This window comes from Limanda limanda, chromosome 22 (genome assembly GCF_963576545.1).
Source record: "Limanda limanda chromosome 22, fLimLim1.1, whole genome shotgun sequence".
Lineage (NCBI taxonomy): Eukaryota > Metazoa > Chordata > Actinopteri > Pleuronectiformes > Pleuronectidae > Limanda > Limanda limanda.
Genome location: NC_083657.1, coordinates 7,263,970 through 7,280,894, shown reverse-complemented (window position 1 = coordinate 7,280,894; position 16,925 = coordinate 7,263,970). Strand labels below are relative to the sequence as shown.

General features: G+C 42.9%; 2 protein-coding genes across 3 annotated transcripts; both read left to right on the top strand.

Annotated features, from left to right (window-relative positions):
- The first annotated feature begins 1,724 nt into the window (after positions 1-1,724).
- LOC132996137 (calpain-5-like) lies at positions 1,725-8,024 on the top strand. Its single transcript, XM_061066462.1, has 12 exons — positions 1,725-1,889; positions 3,980-4,111; positions 4,224-4,435; positions 4,656-4,848; positions 4,919-5,112; positions 5,489-5,566; positions 5,648-6,071; positions 6,142-6,264; positions 6,342-6,538; positions 7,360-7,478; positions 7,637-7,773; positions 7,848-8,024. Exons 1-12 carry the CDS (start codon positions 1,725-1,727, stop codon positions 8,022-8,024), a joined length of 2,151 nt encoding a protein of 716 aa, XP_060922445.1.
- A 1,653-nt stretch (positions 8,025-9,677) lies between these two features.
- Positions 9,678-13,830, top strand: LOC132995971 (transmembrane protein 272-like). 2 transcript variants are annotated; one of them, XM_061066242.1, is made up of 5 exons: positions 9,678-9,734; positions 12,099-12,180; positions 12,269-12,319; positions 12,397-12,603; positions 13,362-13,830. In XM_061066242.1, exons 2-5 carry the CDS (start codon positions 12,123-12,125, stop codon positions 13,568-13,570), a joined length of 525 nt encoding a protein of 174 aa, XP_060922225.1. In that variant the 5' UTR covers positions 9,678-9,734; positions 12,099-12,122; the 3' UTR covers positions 13,571-13,830. The 2 variants fall into 2 exon arrangements, with proteins under 2 accessions (XP_060922225.1, XP_060922224.1); XM_061066241.1 differs by having other exon boundaries at positions 9,679-9,734; positions 12,079-12,180.
- Positions 13,831-16,925: the final 3,095 nt, after the last annotated feature.

Genomic DNA, 16,925 nt, shown 5'->3' with positions numbered 1-16,925 from the left:
TTCTTATCATCTTGCACAAACAGCGAAGCCGGCTTTCATTCACTGTGTCTGTTTTAATCAGATCTGGCTGCTCCAAGTATTGAATTTAAGTGTTAAATTGTTCAAAAGCATATCTTGTGGATGAATAGAAGATGTTTTCAAAAATTTTGTAAATTCTGATCTTTTAAATTACTTGATAATTGATGTTTGACTAAACTGCGAGTTGTATTTTAATCTCATGTTACTATTAAGACACAGTCCAGGGTATGTGCAACTGTATTTCTGCTTTAATATGACATGTGGTACATTTACTTAAGTAAAAGGTTTAGATGCTTGAGCATTATACTTTTACTCCACTTTATTTATTTGATAACTTGAGTGACTCTAGATACTTTGCAGATTGAGAATAATGATACAGAACATATTGATTCATAAACTGATACAGAATAACATCGGACTTTTGGTTGGTTCATATGCACAGGAATCAATTCACAACTACCCAGCTGTATGTGAAGTCATTTAAAGCAGCTGCATCATTATTGTCATGGCAATGCATCAATTAATCAGTTAAATTGGAACTGCACAGAGGCTGCAGTAGGTCAGCATTGTGATGATGCAACTTTCATTAAATTAAGAGATGTGAAGACTTCTACCAGCACACGTATAATGTATAAATGTGATATAAGACAAACCCAAGCACCTGCAGGGTCTCATCTGTACGTGTGAGGCCCCGAGCTGACCCCGCTGTCACACACACACACACACACACACACACACACACACACACACACACACACACACACACACACACACACACACACACACACACACACACACACACACACAGTTCATATCACTGATGACTAAACCTTACTGCTGTCCTCACCCTCTCCGCTCTTCACTGATGACTAAACCTTAACACACAAACACTCATACAGTCACGCCTACACAAACACTTCCTGTAGGACCTCTTGCCTCCTCTGAAACACACAACCCAGATAACGTATGTAAATGCAGATTTTCATTGTTTGATTTGGATAGAGTTGTGTAGAAGTGGCTTTGAATTCTGACATTACTGTGTTGACTGTAGGAGGAAAAATCTGTCATGTTCCACTGAAGTGTTTGAACAGAATAAGATAATCCTTTATTAATCCCACTTTGTGGGTAATGTTCCAACTGCAAAGACAAAAGCAAAAATACACAGGAAAAGTAATAAATGAGTAAATACACAATATAAACACAGGCAAATATTTAAAAAAGGGCAATGTAAACAGAATAAATACAGTGATGCATAAAGTGAGACAACATTGCACATATATGATATTAAAATTGCAGAAAATAGATTAAATTAATGGTAAAGCTGAGTGACTTGTATTCACAAATAAAAATATTAGGTATAATGCTTCTCTGTTCCTGTTCATTTTAATTTAATGCATTTATTTTTTGTTATTTTTTAAATGAGTTTAAGCAATAAAGATAAACTTTGTGCTGCAGCATCTTTGCACATTATACAAAAATACAGCAACTGGACAATTTAAAGAAACAAATCATAAGCAACCAAAATACTCAGTGTTTTTATAGACTTCTTAGAAGTTCTGTCGGTGTAACATGACTCTACCAGTGGAGGTTTAGCAGCTTGTCTCTCTCCCATTTGACCCCTGCAGTTATTTGTCATTTTTTTCCCCCCATAAACCTGTCATATTTCCATTTCTTTCTTTCCTCAGGTCTCCTCTGCCTCGACGAGAATGCCCAAACGAGTGAGTGACTTCCAGGATCAGAGCTTTCACAAGCTGAGGCGGGACTGCCTGCGTCGGGGGGTGCTCTTTAAAGACCCGCTCTTCCCCGCCACTGCCCAGTCCCTGTTCTACAAGCGGGAGCCCCCGCCGGGTCTGACCTGGAAGAGGCCGAGGGTGAGTCGGTGTGAGGTGGAGGGAGAAAAGAGAGGATGGGGGATAAAGGATGGGGGACACGCATTAAATTAAAAATTCCACAACACATTTTCCAGCGTCGCAGCAGTTCAGGCCTCTACTACAGAGTTATTTTAAACATCTAAATCCAGTGTCTTACTCAGCATGTTACATTTCCATCAGATTAGTTTAATTAAAGCACCTTCTATTATAGGACAGGAGTCAGGGAGTGAAACCTTAGCACCGCAGGAGCAAGTGGAGCAGGCTGCTGACAGACCTCCATATTGTGTGTGTTTGTGTGTGTGTGTGTGTGTGTGTACAATTGACTTTTGCAACAGCAACAGATATTTTGGCCCAGATGTTTTTAGCACAGTGTTGAGATGGGAATGGCTGTGTATAAGTATAAGTGTTAATTGTTGCTACATTAAACCGAGTGGCCATTAATGGTGGTGTCATGTACTGGAATAAACACAGTGGAATGAGATGATAAAACCCAAGGGCAAATTATTTATTGTCCAGAGCAGATAAACAGGCGACATGTTGTGTACATAAATTAACAGTTTAGAAGTTTTAGAGGAAAGGCAGAAAAAAATTAGTAAAGGACTAAAGATAAACCTCTATTATGGCAGCGAGATATAGAGATACACATTTTACAAATTTCAATACCATTTCGTCAGAACCTGCAACAAAACTAAATGCCAGAAAACATCTAAAAAAAGTTTGAACAGAGTTTCTGCAGTGTTCACTGAGCTAAATTCAAGATTTCTTACGACTTCTTTATACTAAATAAAATGTAATTTTACTCCCTTTTTCTAGTCATAGTTTTTAATGAATAATGGAAAGCCAATTTTTCCGTGCTTCTACAAATAAAGCGACGTTTCCACTTCCTCCCACTATCCAGGATTTACCCTGCAGCCAGCCACCAGGGGGCTATCAGTATGCATTGGCTTTACTTTTCAGGGGTTATCCATAGGGGTTATCATGTCCTCCATCTTTAAATACAGCCTCTGGTTCTCCTCAGCTGTGACCAGACTCTACATGGACTTGAGACTCTTTGTTTTGTCACTGGTTTGGAGTTTCATTTCTGTTTTATCGTTCCAAACTTTGTTTATAGCTGTGTATGAAACAATAGCTCCTGGTAAATAAATCAATTCATGTGAAGTCGTAAAACACACATGAGGCAGAAACACTGATGAATGGATTAACTGAAAAAAGTTAGTTAATTTAGTTAATGATGATTAGGTAATTTGTGACAAATTCTTAAAGGTCTGTGATGATTAATTGGATCATTAAAAGAGCAAGGGTTAATAGATTAGTGTTCTTAATTCTCCACTCAGGTATTTACCAACGTTTATCAGAGGGGGTTGGATGATAGTGTGACGTCTATTGCCTCCATCACAGCAAACACACACACACACACACACACACACACACACACACACACACACACACACACACACACACACACACACACACACACACACACACACACACACACACACACACACACACACACACACACACATCTCACGCCAAACTCCGTCCTGTTCACAATCTAGGTGGCCCCATCTGCTCATCTCCACTTAACATGAACTTAATATCGTCTAAGAGCTGGATTAGAGTTACAGTGAAAGAGGTTATGACCACCAGGAGTATATCTTGTGTGTGTGTGTGTGTGTGTCTGTGTGTGCGGCAGCAGTTCTGCGGTTACCTGACTCTGTCCAAACTGAGATCAACAGGTCCCCACTGACAGGATCTGTCTCCTCAGCAGAGCTCTGACACTGAATCAGTTCCCAGGCCCATAAAACACTGAGACGCTGCTAACTGCTGCACTCATTAATCACACGGCTCATTCCACTGCTAACGCATCTAGAGCTGCTACCTGATCAATTTATTCATATTGACGGATGATCAAATTAACCTGGAACCACTCAGTAAGACTTGAAATTGTATAATTTGCTCTTAAGTTATATTTGACCAGTTATAGTAAAAGTTAGCACCAAATTGAAAGGTTTGCGTTTAGCATATTGTCATATTTAGAAGCTAAATAACCACATATTGATGTTTCTTGCTTTCTTTTCATCCCAACCCAGGAAATATGTAAGGACCCTCGTCTGTTTGTCGATGGCATCAGCACTCGGGACCTGCACCAAGGCAGTCTGGGTAACTGCTGGATGGTGGCTGCCATTTCCTGCCTGGCGTCTGAGCCCTCTCTGTGGAAAAAGGTTGAGTTTTAGTCTTCCTTTCCTCTTTTCCTCCATTGTCACTTGTTGTCCTCTGTTTTAAACCTTCACGTCTTCCTTTGTTCCTTCTCCTCTTCCTTCCCTCATCTCCCAGGTCATCCCTGACCACATGGAACAGGAGTGGAACCCCAAACGTCAGGACTTGTACGCTGGAATCTTCCATTTCCGGTTCTGGCGCCTCGGCCGCTGGATGGACGTCGTCGTGGACGACCGCCTGCCGGTCAGCGGGGACGGGGTGCTGCTCTTCTGCCGCTCGGCTACACCACGAGAGTTTTGGAGCGCCCTGTTGGAGAAGGCCTACGCCAAGTGAGTGGCAGTGAAAAATGCTAATTCATGATGATATTTCCATTCTCACCACCGGAAACATTGACACTGTCGTTTAACATCTGAGAAACTGCGAAGCAAAACCTCAAATAACTGTCAAAACAAGTGCCAACATGATTTTGCTAGTCTACTTCTTGGTATTGAAGTCCAACCCCTTTGGAGGGAAGAGGCCAAGACTTAATGGGTCTCTGTGCCTTCGTAGGCTCAACGGCTGCTATGAGGCGCTGGAGGGAGGAAACACTGCCGAGGCCCTGATCGACTTCACCGGGGGGGTTTCGGAGCCCCTCGGTCTGGATCGCTCAACCCTCGGCCCAGGCAGTGACCACAGGAGGACGTTCTTCCAGACGTTAGCCAAGGCCCACGAACGCAAATCCCTCATCACCTGCTCCATACGGGTAGGGCCTTCTGTCCTGAGACGACTGTATAGAAAGTGGATGATGGGCTGAAACGTGTCACATGTCTCAGCCAGCAGAGGGGGAGACGGTGGAGTCGGTGTTGGACTGCGGCCTGGTGCGAGGACACGCTTACGGGATCACAGCGGTGAAGAAGGTGAGGCTGGGGGAGAGGCAGCTGAAGACGGGCGGGACCTCCAGACTCTTCATGGTGCGCATGAGGAACCCGTGGGGGACCACAGACTGGACGGGTGCCTGGAGTCAGAGGTGAGGGCACAGTGAACCCTGCAGGCACCTCATCTCCCACATGTTAGGCTGCTGGGTACATTACACGTTTTGCAGGAGCTCTGGGAATTAAATCTCCCCCCCGGCATTTAACGGTGTCAGACATTTTTAATAACGTTTTACAACGCCACTGAAACTTCTTTGGACAATTTGTGACATTTTACAATAGCTATGGAAATGTTTTACAAGGGGACATCTGCCGTTTTCATTATGAGGCTCTGAGAAACTCTTGAAATGGCCAAAAACGGAGCCATAAAGCTTTTCAGAAGTTGGAACTCAGCTTGTATTTTTCATATGTCATTTCCATTGTGTATGTCCAGCTGCCTTTGACTTTACTGGTGTCACACGCCCCCTGCAGGTCACCGGAGTGGCAGCAGATGAGTCGCGTAGAGAGGGAGAAGATTGGTCTCGTAGTCCGAGACGTTGGGGAGTTCTGGTACTTTTGTTTTTACTATTTCTTCTAATTTATTTGCGTTTACCGTATATATGTTCTTGATTCAACTTTCCTCTCGCTCAGGATGGATTTCCAGGATTTCTGTCACTACTTCACAGACGTGGTCGTGTGCCGGCTGGTGGAGAGATCTCTGCTGTGGCCGAGCTCTCATTGGAGAGAGGTCCACTGCTTTGGGGAGTGGACCCCGGCTCCCGACACCCCCGGGTCACCTCCGTCCACCGTCTCCCAGAGAAACTACGAGTTGACCCCAGGGAAGAACAACATGAAACCCGGAGGGCCCGAGCAGCGTGGGAACCGGAAGGAGGCCCGGCTTGGGGAGAGTCAGCAGGGGGGACGAAGAGGGGGAAAGCAGGATAGAGCTGTGAAAAAAGTGATGGAGGACGAGGATGATGGAGAAGGGGATGGAGGATGGATGGCACAAGTGGACAAAAGGAGTCGGTGTGGAGGGTGCATCAACCACAGACAGACGTTCCTGCACAATCCACAGGTAAAAGCGGAAGTGTTTGAATCAGAGCAGAAAACCTGAGAGATGAACGTGACATTTTCTTCCTCGACAGTTTATGTTTGAGGTCGGAGCCAAAGAGGAGGAGGTGCTGATCTGTCTGCAGCAGGAGGACAGGAGGGTCCGCAGGAAAGACGGAGGAGGAGACAACCTGCCGATCGGCTTCGAGGTGTTGAAGGTGAGCGATGGTTCGTGGACCCAAAATATCGACATGTTCACGCTTTTCTCAAAGTCTGCTAAACGTGTTGTACACAGGTGGAGGTGAACCGGTGCAGCCGGGTGCAGTGTGTGGTGGAGCAAGCGGGCAGCTCCGTCTACATGGACTCCCGCAGCGTGACCCTGAGGGCGACGCTGGCTGCAGGCCGCTATGTGGTGCTGCCCACCACATTCCTGCCGGGCGCAACCGGGCGCTTCCTGCTACGACTCTTCTCCCATTCCCACGTCAGTCTCAGGTGTGTGTGTGTGTTTGTTTTCCCAATGGACTGCAGATGAAAAGTGAAGCCAAAACATCTTGATCACCCCCTAGTGGCCAGGCTGCGGTATACACCCTGCCTCAAAAGTCCACAAGGCAAAATTGTGGCAGATTATTTTAGACTGCTGTTGATTTGCATTGATCTCCCACAATGCAATTCACACAACACATGAAAAACTAAGGAGCAGCTTTAAAAATAAAAGCACGGAAAATGTATATCAACAGCTAAAAAAATCAATATAGCATTAATAGCATAAACATGGATATATGTGTAGTGAGGGTACGGGTTAATCTGTAAGATCTACGCACACCAACGTCGCTACTATGAAAAATGCAAATGACTTCCTGTGGTTTAGAGGATTTTATACGACATCTCTGAATTAACAAAATGTAAAATGCCATAAAATTACTTCACTGGGACGTTATATTAATTTTCATAGATACAGGACCATGAACTCTTATGGAGTTAAATTATATAGTTTATTGCAATAGTGCTTATGTAGATTTGATCTGTAACATTCTTATAATCCTTGTGTACCACTAAAAATGTTTACATGTAGAAAAAAGGGGAAAAATACTTACATAATACAAATGCGAAAAATAAAAAGGGAAACATAAGGAAGAGTCCAAAAACAAATGTAATCAGTTTATATTTATATCAACACATTCTCCTTCTTCTTCATTGTTCGGTTTAATGGCGGGTGGCAACCATTACCGCCCAAAACATCGAATGAACACATTGTCGATCGTTTCTTCTACTTGCGGCCAGATGTTCCTCTTCAACCCGTTTTCTTCATGCAGGGAATTGAAGGAGGATTTGCCGCCTCCCTCTCTGCTCCAGTGTTTCCTTCCTCAACCCACAGTGGTGACAAGCGTCCATCTCCGCAGGGCGTCCGGACTCAGTCCTCCGAAAGAGACAGGTGACTCAGCACATCTCCTGGAAACAGTTCATCTCAAGAACGCCCTCGAGACAATCCTTTCAGATTTCACACGAATGTTCCCTTAGAGTCACTCACTTAAAGGTCAAAGGTCAAGGTCACAGTGGCCTTACAGCTTTGTATATTGTCTACGCCAACAGCTCCAAATGTTTATGCCGTGGTGAGGTGTGAGAACGACGTCATCAGGACGCGGGTGTTCAAGGCGGAGGGAAACCCCGAGTTCAACCTGCGATCCCTCTTCTACAGGAGACACCCCGACACACACATCTCTATTGAGGTATTCACATTTCTCACACACACACACACTTATAATAAAAACCCACAGTAACGATCCTCATCTGTTTGGTGCAGCTGTGGGGCCGAGGTCTGCTGTGGGACTCGCTGCTCGGCGTCGCTCGCCTCCAGACGGCCGAGTGTGAGAGGACTCGGAGTCATGTGATCGACGTGCGTGGTGGACAGTCCGGCTCGGGATGCCGAGGTTGTGTCCACGTGGAGACGTCCTCCAGCCTCTGCCTCACAGACTTGTGACAGAAGCGCCTGGTTGCCCTGGTAACCACATGACAAGCCACGGCAACCATCGTCTTCCCTGCCGCCAAAATAAGTGTGATTGTGTATAATATTGATTAATCTTACTGTTATCGTCATCGTTGTTTTTTTCTTGTTGCTGTCATATGTATTTTTTCTTGTTTATATTTGAAATCATGTTTGCATGATGATTAAATGATAAGAAATGTGTCTTTTTCATATCAATGTGTCTAAATAACTCCATTTAGCAATGTCAATTTGTGTATTTCGGTATTTTAAACCGAATTAAACACATTTACAGACATTTTAGGGAATGTGTTCACTTCGGCCTTTAGCCCAGAGAGGTGTGTTGCAATGAGACGGGTTTGCATTCCTGCTTGTTTGCTAATAACTCACTACTGCTGATGTCCAACAGCTTTGTCTCTGTGAGTGATTAGAAGAGACCCGGTCAAACCTATAATAGACCTCGATTCTGTGAGGGAAGATAAGAATATATAAGTTTATATTTCACAACTGGTTTCCTTCTGATGTTTTTTATATTAGTAGGAGACTGGTATAGGAGGCCAAACAAAATTGTATTCCTGATAATATCCTCTATGATGTGATATTTTGCATTTTTATATATTCTTTATTGTTTTTTTTTAATGATGCACTGACAATAGAAAATTTGCCTTCAAACTACATTTTGGCCGGAAGCTCTGATGAAAGTCCAAACCCGTTTCTATACAAACTATGCAAACTCAAGATAAACGGCCACGACTCATTGTGACTCAGGGATCGTTTAATCATTTGGCAGAATTTGTTTATCAGGAGGCTCGAGGCTGTTACTGAGTGCTGCTTTACAAAGTGAAGTATCTTAAACCAACATTCATCACCTGAGATAGAATATTGACACATGTTGCTGCAAGTCGAGGTTTTACTCACCACTTTCTTTCTTTTATTTTGTCTACGTTACCTTGTCAATCACCTCTAAAAAGTCAGGGCCGGGCTAGAGCATGATTCAAACTGCGTGACTTCATTTCACTTATCTTTACTTTCATGTGTTTCAACCCACGTTGTTCAAACACTGTTAATAAACATCTGAACAAGCACGAATGTGAAACCTCCTGATAGATCGAGGTCCTAGTGCTGCTGTTAAACATCTCTTATGTCGTAATATAGTGTTCATTTTACATTGTGGTTATTTGTGTAATCCTCATTTGTGGCTGCATCACAGTGTCATAATTTAAGAGGAAATAAAATGTGCAGTAGTATCACAATTAACATAATGGCTCACGGAAAACAATTGCTGTTTTAGATAATAAGAGTACAATTTTGGGATTTTCTATTAGAGAAGAGACTATGTGATCGATTCAATGGTTCTGCTCATTTTAGCCAAATCATTTATTTATTTATGAGGATAAATTTATAAAGACAAAACCCACCACTGAAATAAATGAAATAAAAAAAAGCAATCTTACCTATATCTTTGATTTTTCTTCTACCTTATTGATCTTAATGTTTATGTTCTGTGTCTATGTTCTTAGTGTTCATTGCACATTTAAGACATTTTGGAATATCACAAGATTTCCTCATAATCTAACACACCCTTATTATCAGCTGACCTCGTGAGCGCGCCTCCTCCTCCGCCTCCCTGTGCGCGCTCCCGTCAGGTGGAGTGTATGCCCGGAGTGCTGGGCGCGGTCCCGTCACTTCAGCAGCTGGTGACAGGAGGTGAGTGTTGGGAGAGTTCGACTCGTTTGAATGCATCAGATACTTAGTTATATGCAAAGTGGACGGGTGTGGAGGGAAACCCATTATCGGACAGTAGAAGTTGACTTTGTGTGTCCGTTGTGTTTCCAGGAAATAACACAAGTAGTGAGACGGTTTGACAGCTTCAGTTTGGATTGAAACAGCCTGCACTCGTTTCTGTGGGATTTACTACTTGTTGTTGTTTATAAACTACACAACGAAACTAAAACTATGTGTCGCCCAGATACATTAATATAAAGTTAACTTCGCACAGTTCGCATCAGGGAAACTTACTAAGTTGTAGAGAAGTTGTGTGTGTTTTAGCCTCAAACACTTTCTACAATTCTCTAAAGTGTCAGTCAGTGTTCTATCTATCTATCTATCTATCTATCTATCTATCTATCTATCTATCTATCTATCTATCTATCTATCTATCTATCTATCTATCTATCTATCTATCTATCTATCTATCTATCTATCTATCTATCTATCTATATATCTATCTATATATCTGTGTTTTAGCTTCACACTTTCTTTAGCTGTCTTCTTAAGTATTCTTAATTTTGTAATCTGTGTTTTAGACCAGCCACAAAAACTTTTTCAATTCTCTTAAGTGTCAGTCTATCTATCTATCTATCTATCTATCTATCTATCTATCTATCTATCTATCTATCTATCTATCTATCTATCTATCTATCTATCTATCTATCTATCTATCTATCTATCTATCTATCTATCTATCTATCTATCTATCTATCTATCCATCCATATATCTATCTGTCTGTCTATCTATCTGTCTATCTATCTGTCTGTCTGTATGTCTATATAACTGTGTTTTAGCTTCACGCTTTCTTTAATTCTGTCTTCAATTGTCCTAACTTGTGTTATCTGAGTTGTGGACGTGTGTATAAACAGATTCAGTTTTTCTTTCCCACACTTTCTCTTATTCCCTGGGTTTGTGTTGGGAAATGTTCTGCACAGGTCGCCTCTTGTCGCTGCTCTTCCTGTATTGTTGGTCGGACAGGCTCCCTGGAGGAATGCAGTCAAACCTCTTGTCATTCAGTGGTTTAGTAACTATAGTGTGTGTCAGCTGTGTCGCCCGCCCTGCTCTGTGTGGGTTAGAAATCCCCTCGGCCTGATGATACCTCCTGGCAGTTTATTAATAGGAACTAAAGTAATTTATGCCAAGAAGATCCGTAGCAAAAGTAAATGACCTAATTACCCAATAGCAGTTGATAACATGTCATGTGAACGTTTGACAAAATGATACCGGCCTAATGGACAGCCTGCATTACAATCTGAAGACCAATGTATAGTAAAAAAACAAACAATCCTATTGCATCATGGGAAATAGACAAATTTTCACCAATTTTTATCAGCCAACTGATAAATAGGTGGTGCTCAAATCTGAATCGTACTTTCCTGTAGAAAATATGAATCCTTGAGTTTTAGGAATTAGATTTTTTTTCTTGTCTATGCACAACGGAAAACAAGACCACTGTTACCACTGTTTTTTCTTGCATTTCTTTCACTCCCTCCAAGTTAGTTGATAGGGTATATATATATTTTTTTTTAAAAATCTGTTTATTAAATTTTACATAATTAACAAACAAACAATAGCGTCCCATACGGTAAAAATTACAGATGTAATTTCAACATACCACAGAACAGATACCAACCCCCCACCCCCCTCCCTCCGGCACCTAGCCCCAACAGATGAGCACATATAGTTGAAAAATAAAGAAAAACAAACAAAAGATAAACAAAAAAAGATGGGTTGATAGAGGAAGAGAGAGAAAGGATAAATAAATAAGCAAGTAAATACATTAATAAAAGAATAGATGACATAAATCATAATAATAATAATAATAATAATAATAATAATAATATAATAGTAATACTAAAAATAAATAAATGAATAAATAAATAGATACATACAATCAATAAAAAAAAAAAAAATTAAGAAAATAAATGAAATAGTTAAAGAAGAAAACAAAACAAAACCAAAAGAACAAACAGACAAACAAAGGGGTATATTTTAAATTAAATTAAAGATGGCTTCTCTCATTGAAGGGAGTTCATATTATACTGATGTCCAACTCTTTATTGGTGGAGCACGGGTGTATTTACTAAGGTTAGCATGCTAACACGCTAGCCCCGGCTCCATCATCAGCAACACATGCTCCCGCCAACGAGCCACGTTAAGCAGCAGGGAAAACAAACATATATCTCCTTTAAAACCTTAGATTGCACTTTGTTTTCTTCTTGTCTTTGGGCTTGTGAAGATACCTGTGCCCCAGAGTTCAAGTTTTTTAATTCTTCTCAGTTGTTGGTCTTCCTCTGCAGGTCAGAGCCCTCGCCACTGACACGATGTCCGGGTTTGTGGAACGCATCCCCCGCCCTCCTCAACCAAAGGGAGCAGCTCTAGGTGAGATCAGTTTCATCACGCTGACATAAGGCTCGGGGAAGAGAAGCTAAAAACTGACAATTATTTCAATTTACTTTCTTCTTTTCAGGATTTTCAAAGTTGTTTGCTTGCGCCATTCCTGTTGCTCAGATCGCAATAGGTGAGTTGGAGATTTGTTCGAGGTTTTAACCCGGTGAGAACATGGACTGACCAGTCTCTTGTCTCTGTATCCACCAGGGTCCGTGTATCTGGATGACTGTCCGGTGCAGCACTACATCCCCATCTACTTGATCGTGTCGGGGGTTTTCGGCCTGATGCTGGCGCTGCTCACCTGCATGCCCTTCTCCCAGCAGCCCGAAGACGGCCCTGCCAGCCCGATCAATCGAGTCTGCGTCACGTGGAACTCGTTGTCGTCCTGCTTCCTCTTCTGCTGGTTCATCGCCGGTGAGTTTAAAAAAGCGGTGGGCAGGTGAACGAGCCGACACACAGGGAAACGCAACAGGAGAGGTGCAGTGGTTGGTGTAATACTTACTTTCTGGCTGGATGGTTTAAATTGTCATTCTGAAATTTACGCCAGAAATTTAAACCATCCATCCATACGTCCTTCCACTTATCCGGGTTCAAATCACATGTGCCTTCAATAAAGGAGCACTAGTTGGAGAAACTACCCACTGCAGTAACACAAATGAGCCACTAGATGTCCACCTTGAGTTTAAACTAGCACCCCACACCTTTGTACAGTTACAAAGCTGCACACACACAGACACACTCCTTTATTTGAATAATTGATTGGATTCAACCCTCAACACATAGAGCTCTGAAAAAGAACATACCCTCTATAATAGTAATGTAGTGTATAGAACCTCCACAGCCCGTGTTGTTACTTACACATTATATTGTGTACATAATATCACCTCTGTCAAATGTGACCTGGGTAAAGTGAGTTCAACCCCAAAAAAGTACAAGTACAAGTTTCCTTCACAGCTTATGAGGCTGGATCTGACACAGGCTTCTCCTTATTTTATTTTCTTATCACAGACATGACTTGAATGCAGCAAAAACAATGTAACTCAGAAATGATACAGACATTTTACATGAGTCTGAAAACAAGCAAACGAAGAGTGGAACTGCGCTGGTTGATGGAGGCATCATGAAACAATCCAAAGTGTAGATCTCTTATTTGTTTTGTTTTTGTCTTTCAGGCAATGTGTGGATCTACTCTATTTACCAGCCCGAATACACAAAGAACTCAACGAACGTGGACGTTTACTGCGACAAGACGCTCTACCTGTTCGCCTTCTGGATCACGACTCTGTTCTACATCCTCTTCGGCGCGGTCCTGGTGTGCGGCTGCTGCGTTATGGTCTGCTTCTGCCTGTGTGGCCGAGCCGACGCCGACGACAACGTCTAGAGACTTTTGCCGGGGGGTGCACGTGTAACCGTAACAAGACGAATCCGTTCAATCACCTGTGTTGTGGCAGCTCTGATAGACACAAGAGTAACTCTGAAGATTCTACAGATTTTGAACACTGATTACAAATAAAAATTCCTAATCGCAGAGCCCTCCCTCAATGTCTCTCCCAGTGTATGATTTGTTTATATGTGAAGCCGGAAAATGAGGCTCAAGCTTTGTACATGATGAAATGATTAAATGGCTGTTCTGTGTGTAAACATTTTGTCTTGTAGTTGATTTTATTTCACTCGTAAAACAAAGTAATTAAACTCATTGTGCTCCTCAGTTTCCCCATCGGAGGAATTTTAGACTTTCTAGGATCCTGTAATTTTTCTCAAAAAAAATAATTATGTTTATTCTAACAAAATATATTTCCAGACCAAGCCAATTTCTTACACAGAAAGAGTTCAAGAGTTTAAAGGAAGTATGTGTGGGGAGTTTGAGGAACTGCTTTTTTACTTTTCTTTGATGACAACCATTTTTCATGTGTCTCAGCTGTGCTCACTTGTCTCCCGGCCTCCCCCTGTGCTCTTCAATTCACTTCTTCTCTTCAGGACTTTAGGACTTTCAGTTTGACCCGCCCGTCTGCTGACCGACCACAAACTGTAAGCCTGCATTAACTGTGAGTTTATTCAAGACTTCAATTATTTTTTATGGAGCATTTGGAAATAGGAAATCCACACCTGTGTACACTGAGGCTCACATGCGACTATGTTCTTGTATTAAGACATGTCTGCAATGTCTTCAGACACGTCTAACATAATCTGATAGCAGTGGTGGGAAGTAACGAAGTAGAAATTTAAACCACCCATTCATACGGCCTTCCACTTAACCGGGTTCAAATCACATGTGCCTTCAATATGCTAAACTCAAAGCAAGGACCGTTGCCTACATCTCAGGGGATCTGGAGGAATACAAGAAGTCCAGGTACGCGCTCCGGAGTGCTATAAGCAGTGCTAAGAGATTGTACAGGGAGAAAGTGGAGTCCCACTACAAGGGCTCCAACACTAGGAACATGTGGGCCGGACTGAGAACCATCACAGACTACAAAGCTAAGACCAGCAGTGCTGATGATGTGTCTGCATCTCTCCCAGAGGTCATGTCTCTGCTCCAGTCTGTAGTCCCCGCATGTTTCAAGAAGACCATCATTGTCCCTGTTCCCAAGTAAACTAAAATCCTCTGCCTGAATGACTACCGCCCAGTAGCACTTACTTCCATCATAATAAAGTGCTTTTAGCGGCTGGTCCAACCCTTCATCACCTCCTCCCTCCCTGTCACTCTGGACCCTCTGCAGTTTGCCTACAAGCCAAATAGGTCGACTGTAGATGCCATCTCCCTAACCCTCCACACTGCCCTCTCCCACCTGGACCAGAGGGACACATATGTGAGAATGCTGTTAGTCGACTACAGTTCAGCATTCAACACCATTGTGCCCCTGAAGCTCATCACCAAGCTCAGAGACCTTGGGCTCAACATCGCCCTCCGTGAGTGGATCCTGAACTTCCTGACGGGCAGGCCACAGGCGGTGCGGATCGGCAGCTCCACATCCTCCACCCTGACTCAACACTGGAGCCCCCCGGAAGAGGTCAGGGCCCTGACATCTTGGTGCCAGGACAACAACCTCCTTCTCAACGTCGGCAAAACTAAGGAGCTGATCGTGGATTACAGGAAGGGACAAGGAGTGGAACACGCCCCCCTCTTCATCAACGGGACCCCGGTGGAGCGAGTCAGCACCTTCAGGTTCCTTGGGGTCCACATCAGTGATGACCTGACCTGGAACCATCACACAGACTCCATCAGGAAGACGGCCAGACAGTGACTCTTCTTCCTCCGCAGGCTGCGGAGGCTCCACATGGACTCCAGGATCCTGTGCAACTTCTACAGGTGCACCATAGAGAGCATCCTGACTGGCTGCATCACCGCCTGGTATGGCAGCTGCACCGCCCTGAACTGTAAGGCTCTACAGAGGGTGGTGAAGTCTGCTCAACACATCACCAGGACGGCACTGCCATCCATGGAGGACCTCTACACCCAGCGGTGCAGGAGGAAGAGCAACCGGATTATAAAAGACCCCCTTCATCCCAGCCATAAACATTTCTGCCTGCTGCCGTCTGGCTGACGGTACCGCAGCATCCAGGCCCGCACCACCAGGCTAAGAGACAGTTTCATCCCCCAGGCCATACGACTTTTAAACTCCTCTGAACTGCAATGACTCCACCAAACCAGCACCCTGGAATATTTGCATATTTGCACCAGCACCATAACAAGCATATTTGAATATTTGCACTACTGCACAAATTGAACATTCATCTGTAGATATATATTTAGATGTATATATTCTATTTTCTATTATAAATTTTTTATATTCTATTTCATTGTTATTCTATTTTATTCTATTTTATTCTTTTTTATTCTATTTTATACTATTTCCATTTTTATTTTATTTTTTTTGGTTGAAATTACTGAGCATTGCTTAAAGAGAGTGTGTGACCCAAGCATTTCATTGACAGTGACTACTTCATGTTATCTCTGTTCATTTGACAATAAAAAATCTTGAATCTTGAATCTTGAATCAATATAGGAGCACTAGTTGGAGAAACTACCCGCTGCAGCAGCAGAAATGAGCCACTAGATATCCACCTTGAGTTTAAACTAGCACCCCACACCTTTGTACAGCTGCACACACACACACACACACACACACACACACACACACACACACACACACACACACACACACACACACACACACACACACACACACACACACACACACACACACACACACACACATACATATCTTATTCCTTGTTCAGGGTTATTTCAAATTAAGTGTTTCCTCTTATAGAAAAGGTCCCACGGAGGCAACCAGAATACACACACACATAAACACACACAGACACACACAGTTTCAGGTTCCTCCTCTGGTTTCTATGTAAGGAAAGAGAGTGTGGCTGTGACCCTGTATGCAAGACATAAATCTGATTCTGCAGAACCAACTCTTCTCCATGCGGTCTGGCCACGCAGCATCATGGGAAGTCAGTCGTCTGCTCTCAGGATGCTGATTTAAGATGTTTCGACATGGGAAAAGGGGGAAACGGGTTCAAAAGTGCAGAGCAGCAGGTTATTGCCCCACAGACATTGGGACGTGTTGTGAAGTGCTGATCCACTCACAGCTGACTGTTCCTTTCTTTTTGGTGATTTGTTTCTAAAAGCTAAGTTTTCTTAAGAAGCAAACTGGAAACAAAACACATCCTGACTGAGGTTTGTGAATAAAAGTGAATTTACCACAAGAAAAGTGCATAAAATAATT